Here is a 9,867-nt window from a genome sequence, read left to right as displayed (position 1 = left end):
TCCTAACAAAATAAAATATCATGCCAACAATAAACATAAATGGCTCCTACAACATACAAACCATCATTATCATTAATATTTTGGATTCTTTTTCCTCAGACTGTGTGAACCTGTACATACTTCTAAAAAACAAATCTTATTTTATGGTATTCTGCCATAGAGCACCAGCTTGACTGAATCTTTCGGGGGCCTAATGAGGGTCCAGCTCTTGGCACAGTAAAAAAGAGGAGGACACCGGGGACAAGGGAGGGAGGGAAGCAGGAAACAGTCCACACTTCCTCAGACAGGATACTGGGCTTCTCTAAGAGGCATCCTGGAATCAAATGCCTCAAAGGCCTTATCCAGTCGTTCACAAAAACACACTTCTTTTCCTTTGACATGTTGCTGCATTGTAGAGAGGAGGAACACACATACCACTTGTGAACATGTGAGAGGAAAGCTCAGCAAAAACTGAGCATGAGTGAAGCACCAAAGCCACGAGGTCAGGCGACATCATGTTTGGTAACACTGTCCTGAAGATCAAAGTGTGATGAACTGATGCAGATTTTGAATCCAGAGCATTGCTTAAAACAATGCACCCTCCTATCTCCTTCTACTGTGTTATACACCTCAGAGGGAAATACTCATTTAGCTGTACATCAGTGGTGGACAGTCATGAAGTACATTTACCCACGTAACTGTATTTGTATTTTACTTAAGTATTTTCTTTTCATTAAATTTTCTACTTCCACTCCACTACATCTCAGATCTATATATTGTACTTTTTACTTTACTACATTTATCTTATAGCTCTATTTACTAGTTACTTTACAAATTAAGATTTGTAAACACAAAACATATGAAGACTTAATAAAATCTGTTTTATCATTTATTAAACTATCCAACATTTTATACAAGTACAGCTGACACGATAATTAGATTGAGATTGAGATTAACTCGCACAACTTTGATTGTTTAGACATAAAAACATTTCATGGTTTACCCTCACAAATGTAAAGATTTGTAAAAATATTGAGCTTCGTATGTTTGGTTAGACAAAGCAAGCATTGTGAATCTACTATGGGCCCTTGGTAACTGTGATGGCATTTCTCACTATTTTCAGAATTTCAAAAATCAGTTAATGGAGAAAATAATCAGCAGATTAATCCATAATGAACATAATTATTAGTTGCTTTCCAATACAAAATATGCATAAATTAGATCCCCCTCAACAATCAGTATGCATGAGTAATAATAATTTAATATGTAATAACAGTCACAGGACATTTTTCTTTCTGCATCAAGTACTTTTATTTTTAATGTTATGTTTTCCTGATTATACTTACATACTTTTACTTTAGATACATTTTCAATGCAGGACTGTAACTTGTAAAAGAGTATTTTTATAGTATAGCATTAGTACTTTTACTTAAGTAAAGGATCTTAATAATTAATCCACCACTGATACACACACAGACACATTATCTGATTAACTGATTAGCGGTAGGATAGTGGATTGACAGAAAATAAACCAGTAACAATTTTGTTAATCAAATTAATAGTGTAAGTTTTTTATTAAGCAAAGATGTCAACTTCACTGGTTCCAGCTCTCAAATGTGAATATTGTTGATTTTCTTGATCGTTTGTGTTATTAAGGCTTTATATGTTTGGCTTTCTCTTGGTTGGACAAAACAAGCTATTTGAATACATCTACTTATCTGCAGAAATGTACTGCTTCTGACTGGACTGGCCGTCATGTTGGGTCCCCTTGCTATGTGGTGAGATTCAGGTGCTGCCACCTGCTGTATCATTTTCCAGCATTGCTTACAGCTGTAAGACTGAATGCAAAGTTTAAAGCTCTTCTCGAGGTGTAAGGTATTTCACAAAATTACCTGGCAGGGTATTACAATAATACGATTGAATAATCACAGGACACCTCCTGCCACCTCACATTTCATCCGGAACCCTTGCTACCGTTTTCCGGCGGACTCTTTTCTGTGTTGCACAAAACAATGTCCTGCGGAGCGGGAAGATGCATTGGATCCCCCTCGGCTTGAGCGTTACTGATGCTTTCTGGTCTTCTCTGGCTTTGTGTTTCTTTGTAGCTTTCTGCGCTCATAAAGTCTCACCGCAGCTGCCGAGAAAATATGAAACATGTCGCCTTTACGTGTTATTTCAGGATCTTATTCGGTACGGAAAAACCAAACAAAACCTCAAACGAGACGACTGGCTGCGTGTGTTTGACGTCCCTAAAAGGTAACTGTTCAAAACAACTCGTGTGTATAATTAATACATTTGTAATTTATTTAATTTCATTGTTTACATGTTTAAAACTTAAACTTGTAGATGCTAATTCAGTTGAACACATAAATCCTGAGCATGACCTTTCTCCTGTCAGGTGGTTCTGGCACTTTTATGCCATCTCTGTTGGCTGGAATGGTCTCCTTCTGGCCTTGTACCTGAACTTCACACTTAAGCATCAGCCATACCCATCATGGCTGACTGGCATGTTAGACATTTTGACAGGTTTACCAAGCACTGACAGTCAAGGTAGGCTGCTCTGTTAAAGCGTGTGTCTTCCTGTTTGATTCATACTGCTGCTGGTATTCATGCTGTCTGTGTTAGTCCCACAGCTGTCTACTGTCCTGGTGCAGCTGCTGCTCTGCGTCCACTCCCTCAGAAGGCTGCTGGAGTGCCTGTTTGTCAGTGTTTTCTCTGATGGAGCCATACATTTGGTGCAGTATGTGTTCGGAGTGGGGTATTATGTCGTGCTGGGGTTGACGGTGCTCTGCTCGGATCGCCTGGGAAAAGGTTAAAGTGAAACCAGTCCTCTCTACATTGACAATTTAGCTGGCTCTGCTATGTGGTGTAGATGGTTGCGCTGCTCTTTTTCAGGGACTGGAAGTCTCCTCTCTCAGCTGGACTGGTTTCACGTGGCTGGAAATGCACTTTTCATCTGGGCCTCAATGATGCAGCATCAGTCCATGGTCCTGCTGGCCAGGCTTCGCACTGGAAAGTCTGGTACGTTTGTGCAGTTGGCTTTGCTTCAAACCTTTGTGTCTGCATGTTTGTTTGTTTGTACCTTTCATTACAAATGATGTATACTTAATTACTGCTGACCATTTCCCAAAAAAATAACCATAATAATTAGATTCTATAGGTGTACATAATGTTCAGTGACATATGCACAGTACATTAATTGTTTATTTCGTTTTGTTTTGGCAGCAGAACAAGCTGAAAATACATAATTGACATATTATCATCACATAAAGTTGTTATGGGGAACTTGTTGGCAAACTGTTGTAATTTAGACATGCAGCATTGGCATTCATTTGGTGGTTGTTTTGATCTCCAAGAAATATCTGGCTCTTTAGCTGCTGCATACTCTGCTGTGTTCTCTTGTTAGTAGAAACAGATGCCCACTGCTGCTGAAAACATGGCTGTTGAGAGCGATGCGTTGCCAGTAAACTAAAACAATTACCTAAAAGTGGTTATAAAGCTTTGTAGAGCTGAGCGTAACAGCAGTGTTGGTGATGATTCTCTGTGGGTTTATCACAATGAGCGACACCTTTCATAGAAGACAAGTGATCCATATTGATTAGTGCAGCTTTAACTTAACACAGATGCATAATTACCAGGTGAATAACCACTGGTCTGTCAGTTACACAGGGACTAATGTATTTTCTGTTATCTATCTCTGTTACCTTTCAGGGACAGTGGAAACGCTGGCTCACAGAGTGCCAGAGGGAGGCTGGTTCGAGCTGGTGTCATGCCCGCATTACTTTGCTGAGCTGCTGATCTACATCTCGCTGAGCTTGGTTTTTGGAGGCCTGTCTCTGACATGGTGGCTTGTTGTCCTTTATGTGCTCTTCAACCAGGCGCTGGCAGCACAGCTTTGTCACGACTTTTATATTAGCAAATATGAGTCATACCCGAAGCATAGAAACGCATTCATACCTTTTGTGCTATGAATAGCTTTAAGTTTTAATTCCTTAATGGGAACTGTTAAGTCCTCGCAAAATGTCAGAGATGTCTGAGGACTGACAAGGTGTGTGAGTAAAACTCACCTCTCTGTCAGCATCGATTGACAAGGTGCTCTCGACCAAGTGAAGCTCCTCCATAGCTTCAACAGAGCAACACTGATCGTGGTTGACAGTGTGGATGTGAGGCATGGCAGTGCACTAGAAACACTCTTCCACTGCAAAGGTCTGTGCAGGTGAGAGGTGAGTTGTTTCTTGCAGACTGATCATGTGAGGAAATGAGGAATGTCTCCACAAATCACAATATGGTTTTTGTTATAATAAGGTACATTCATGTAATAAGGACACATTTTTCTATAACACCACACAAATGTATCACGTTAATAAAATTTAAGGAAGTTTAAAAAGTTTCTTTAATAAAGTAAAAAGAGAAATCAAGACTGAATATTTTCTTGTTATAGCAACTTATGAAATGTTCTGTTTGTAAAAGCATACCAGTTGGAGTTTTGTGACAAGTTTTGTGTTAAAATAAGTGGGCATGTCGTAATAACAACAGAAATGTCATAAGTATATTGTGACCCACAGATTAACAGGTAAAAATGTCAATATGAGAAACTTAGCTATTGGTTTCAACATCAATATTCTGCTGTTGTACAAACATTGGAAAGTAGTTTTTTGTAATACATATGATTTCAAACTACAACATAAAAACAAGTTTGCTGTAAATACTACACTTACAGTAAATAAAAGGAAAACTGAGAATAGATGGAACATTTGAGTGTAGGCTAGGCTTTATGAGTCCGCTAGATGGCGACGTATTAAACTGTCAACCTTTGCACGAAAATTGCTGATAAGATTACTTTAATTGTGTATAGAGGGTATGCGCTGTATTTAAATATTTATTGTAAAATAATCACCACATCTTATTCAGACTTTTATAGTGGCCATAAGTTCTTCTTGCCACCACTGAATAAACATTTAGCAAGTAGTGAGTACATTTGCATTAAGGTCAGGTCATTAACTTGAATGAATTGGTGTATTTCATAACTGTCAGAGAGCTTATAGTGATAACTTTATCGTTTCTTTTTTTCCCCTTGTAACGTCTTTCAAGCATTTGACTCGTTGTTAACTATTTGCATACGCGTGTTAATGACAAGAAGGCTGTCCAATCCCCGAGCTGTCCTGTGGGTACGTCACTTTTTATGGTCCAATCATGTCCTTCGTAACGCGGCAGCAAGTTTGGAACTTCCGCCCTGCGTCGGCATCGGTCGGTCTGCCTGCCTGCCTGCCTGATCGTGACGTGTATAAGCGAGGGGGTCCCTGAAATAGTGTAGTCTGCTAATATGAAGTTAGCCAGTTTAGTTGCCGATGATATTAAGTAATTCGCGGAAGACAAAGTAAAGCGGGAACTGTGTTTTGCTCAGTGTTCTGTGAGCAATAATGCCTGTCATGGTCGGCGGAGGAGATGGACGGGCAGCTAGAAATATGATTTGCGTGTTGTTTCCACTCGCCGCCGTGTTTTTGCTGTCTATCGGAGCTGCTGCTCTTCCAGAGGAGCACAAGCAAGCTGTCCAAGAGCAACCTGTACAAGAGGTACAATCTTTTAACTTCATTATTAACGTTACCAGTAAAACCTTCTATCTGCCGCTACTTCCTAGCGCCTTCCAGCTAGCCAGCACATGCTAACTGCACATATCACATTGTGTTCCGGGTTTAACGTTAGCTGGCTCAAGTGGGCAAAGTTAGTCTTTCATCTTTAAGCAGGACTAGCCAAGCAAACCTTTTTAAGGAAAAATAACGATCAGATAACGTATGAGTGGTAGCGTGAGCTGGCCGTGCTAATATAATGTCGCCAACACCTTTTTAATAATGTTCTTAAAGCATGCTGCCCCAATATTAAGCTAGCCACAGACAGACTTGCAAGTTTGACTTTTCTTTCAAACTGTGTGTTCACTTTGTGTGTTGGTTTTCTTTGCAGAAAGCCTCAAGTCCCCATCCAGTAGGTCCAGCAGTTTCTGCAGATGGCCCCAGCAAAGGAAACCTGGGTTTTATTCATGCCTTTGTGGCCTCTTTCTCTGTCATCATCGTCTCCGAGTTGGGAGACAAAACATTTTTCATTGCAGCCATTATGGCAATGCGGTACAACCGTCTCACCGTGCTGATAGGTGCCATGTTAGCCCTGGGAATCATGACTTGTCTTTCTGGTTAGTAGAATTGGGTTTGTTGGTTTTGCACAATGGTAATGTAGAGTTATTCCTCCCTCCCTTTAAGAGTTTAACAACGTGATTGTTGAATCCACCTCCCAGTGCTGTTTGGCTATGCCACCACGGTCATCCCTAGAATCTACACACACTACGTGTCCACCGCTCTGTTTGTCATCTTTGGTCTTCGCATGCTAAGAGAGGGACTGAAAATGAGTCCAGATGAAGGCCAGGAAGAGCTGGAGGAGGTGCAGGCAGAGATCAAGAAGAAGGATGAAGAGGTAAGCCAACTTTTTTACTTTAAAGCTTAGAAAGACACGCTTATCCCAGGCAGATCAAGTAGTACAATCCCAGTGTGACGGTAAGTCAGTACAGATAAGTGAACATGCATAATTTATATAAGCAGCCACATAACACCTTCAGTGTGGGTATTCTTTGTCTTACTCAGTGACTTTATCAGCAGAAATGCTCTGTCACGGTGTTGCTGCTTCTCAGAAGATCACATCCTACTTGCACATGCTAGTGGAAACTGCTGAAACACTGATTTTCATGAGTCTGCCAGGCATTTAAAAAAAGATTGGTGTTGTAGAGAAGCCATTTTTATCACCAAGATGCATGGGAGAATGGAGGTTTTACAGTTTCTACCACAGCTGTTGTGGAGTAAAAGTTTGTCAAACATCCCATGACCTGTCCAACTGATTTCATTATGTAAGTAGAGCATTAAACCCAGTGTTTTAGTAAAATCAGATCTCAGTCTTCTGTAATTCTGTGTCCAGCTCCAGCGGTCCAAGCTACTCAATGGGTCTCCAGATGTAGAGGCTGCATCAGGGACTACCGTTCCTCAGGGAAAGTGGCACAGCTTCATCTCGCCCATCTTCATCCAAGCCTTCACCCTCACCTTCCTGGCAGAGTGGGGGGACCGCTCGCAACTGACCACCATTATTCTAGCTGCCCAGGAGGTTTGTTACCTTTACTCGAGGGCACACTGCTGTGTGTTTTTAATGCCATATAGAATATCTTGCTGTATATCGAGTGTCTGAACTTTCACCTTGGGGGGGGCAGTGCGAAAGCAAATCTTTTGTGGTATGGCTCCCGAACGATATACAAACAGCAAATTGCCCGGCTGTGTTAAAACACTGATCAGATATTTAGGAAAGGGAATGTATAATGTTTTTTACCATCATCATGAAAACCACTATTTTTTATTCCCAGAATCCATATGGAGTTGCAGTGGGTGGTACAATTGGACACTGTTTGTGTACAGGACTGGCTGTGATTGGAGGGAGAATGATCGCCCAGAAAATATCTGTCAGAACAGGTGAGATTGTTATTATTTATTTTTTTTGAAACAACTGATTTGTTAAATCCATTTTCAGGATTACAGTCCATCTTTAAAATGTACTATACTTTTTATGTGTTGAAGAAGCAAGTTACTTTAAAACACAGTGGATCTGATTCTTGAAACATCTGTAGTAGACACAGATGAGATCTTAACTTGTTGTGTGTACATGCATATAACGTAACTGTATGTTAACTACAACCATAATTTTTTTTTTTGTTGTTTTGCTTCCATAGTTACAATCATTGGAGGGATCGTTTTTCTTGCGTTTGCCTTGTCTGCCCTGTTCATCAAGCCAGAAGGTGGATTTTAATTGGAAGAAAGACTTTCCCGGTTACTCTGTACATACGTGTAAAATTTGATTAAGTTTCTGTAGAGAGACAATAGTTTTGAGTCTGTATGTGTCCAAAAGAAAGCGTGGCAGGCTAAACAGAGAGCCTGAGTCTCGCCCTCATCCCCCAGCTAGCCTCTGTTCCACTAGTCTGTCTGGACATTATTTTGTTTGCATCAAATACCATTTCCCAAGAGCCTTAACCTGTTGTACACATAAAAGCCTAATGGGAGTTGTAGATGTTATACTAAGTAGTTGATGCTTTATCAAGTAAGAAAGTTTGTAAGAATGAATAGAAAACATTGAATTACAGAGGCTTTCTTGGAGAGGGGGGCAGGACTGTCGCTCTCATCACAAGGTGTGTGAGAGAAAGAACACCGGGTTGTGAGATTGCTGCCTATTTGACAGGCACTACTTCCCTCCCGCTCAGCCATCTCAGTTAGACACAAGGTTAAAAAAATATTTGCCTCTTTTTGTTTTTAAATGTTAAATCGTTGATCCCCACCCCCTCCCCATCTGTGTAACACGAGCCCAAGCATTGTCAGGTGACTCTTTGACAGAATAGAAACCCTGGACCGAGCTGCCAGTTTCCTCTTACAGGAGTTGGCTCGTATTGCTTGGTTGTTACTTCTCCCTTCTCGACAACACTTTTTGCTACAACGCATTCAAATCACGTAACAATAAGTGAGCCTGGTTTGTGTAAGATTTTAATTTCCCGCTGTGAGGAGGGGAAAAACTGTAAACAGAACCAACAGCACATCATTAAGAAACTGCTTTTGAGATCTGATTTAAGTTGAGATTTTATTTGAGGCAGAGCTGTCATCGAAATATTTCCCTTAGTTATTCCTCTGTTTCAAATGGGAGCGGTCTTTTTCAGAGACAGAGACCTGAACCACAAGAATACCTCTGCATTCAGGTGTCACCATACCTATGTTGGAACACCTGTGTAGGTACAGTACCCAGAGAGCTACACCACAGCTTAAATAAGCTTATGTCTACTCTTTCTGAAATGTTAATTACACATTGGAGATAATGATCGGGGTTGTTCTTGTGTCCGACAGTGAATAAAACGTGGATAATGTTGAAGGCCAGTAATTGCCTTCCTAACCGGTTAACTCTTCCTCGGTGATCAAAGCCATTTCCAGTATAAACCTCACTTTCTCAATTGTTGACGCCCCGAATCACAAAATAAACAACTGCATCAGGTCCACAATAGATGATAGTAAGTACCGTGTAATTTACCCTACACAAAATCGACAGTGTAAGTCTCTCCTTTTGCCGCTAGCAGCTGTGTTGTAGCTAGTGACATCTGAACACTGCAATGTAACTATGTTTCACCTTTTATTTAAAGTGGTATCTATTTATTTAGCTTAGTTGTCTTTCCATATGTACTGTAGATATAGAAAGGGTCACTATACACAAGGAATGAGAATATTTTTTTTAAGTGAAGAGGTTAAAGCTGCATTGTCAATATTTGACACGCTGTGTCCAGCTGTGACATACTTCTGTTTTGTAATACAGTTTGGATGAAATGCCTATGAATCTAAAATACTCAATAAAAATGTGTTTTGTCTGATTTCTAAACCAATCATTTGTACTGTGGAGCAGAGTGGCAGCACAGTACACATCCCAGAAAGCAAGTGAATAAAAGTGACAACTAGAGTTGTTTATTGAATGTAATGTTTGAGTTAACTTTATTTCAGGTGAAAGATCCTCACAACCCTGCAGAGTCCATGTGTAACATAAAACTGACCAGCAGGTGGTGGTAGTGGGGGGGTGTTAATACCCGATCCTTGAGCCCCACCAGGAGAACATAAACTGAACATCTTTAAATTTCAGGGGGGAAATCTATGGTGAGGCATGTAGGGCAGAAAGTCCAAAATTTGGTACCACTTACTAATAAGGCCTCCATTTACAAAGGAGTTGTAACTTGTAATTAATGGCTTTACTAGTGGTTGACAAATGATTTTACTAAAGCTTCATTTAAAGAAGAAATAGCTGATCTGGTTAAGCAGCTAAACAATTAGTCGACAAAAT

At 40.3% G+C, this 9,867-nt stretch overlaps 2 protein-coding genes across 2 annotated transcripts; both read left to right on the top strand.

Moving 5' to 3' along the window:
- Positions 1–1,978: 1,978 nt before the first annotated feature.
- srd5a3 (steroid 5 alpha-reductase 3) lies at positions 1,979–4,397 on the top strand. The gene is made up of 5 exons (XM_038707335.1): positions 1,979–2,235; positions 2,378–2,529; positions 2,605–2,790; positions 2,875–3,000; positions 3,691–4,397. The coding sequence occupies exons 1-5, from the start codon at positions 2,012–2,014 to the stop codon at positions 3,948–3,950; spliced, it is 948 nt and encodes a 315-aa protein (XP_038563263.1). The 5' UTR covers positions 1,979–2,011; the 3' UTR covers positions 3,951–4,397.
- Positions 4,398–5,212: 815 nt separating this feature from the next.
- On the top strand, positions 5,213–9,406 carry tmem165 (transmembrane protein 165). Its single transcript, XM_038707336.1, has 6 exons — positions 5,213–5,552; positions 5,938–6,163; positions 6,266–6,441; positions 6,937–7,119; positions 7,373–7,478; positions 7,736–9,406. Exons 1-6 carry the CDS (start codon positions 5,400–5,402, stop codon positions 7,810–7,812), a joined length of 921 nt encoding a protein of 306 aa, XP_038563264.1. The 5' UTR covers positions 5,213–5,399; the 3' UTR covers positions 7,813–9,406.
- The last annotated feature ends 461 nt before the right edge of the window (positions 9,407–9,867 follow it).

The sequence above is a fragment of the Micropterus salmoides genome, unplaced genomic scaffold (assembly GCF_014851395.1).
Source record: "Micropterus salmoides isolate LMB-PRFRI ecotype aquatic unplaced genomic scaffold, ASM1485139v1 Ms_hic_scaffold_846, whole genome shotgun sequence".
In the NCBI taxonomy this organism is placed as follows: Eukaryota; Metazoa; Chordata; class Actinopteri; order Centrarchiformes; family Centrarchidae; genus Micropterus; species Micropterus salmoides.
This window is presented reverse-complemented; position numbering and strand designations above follow the sequence as displayed.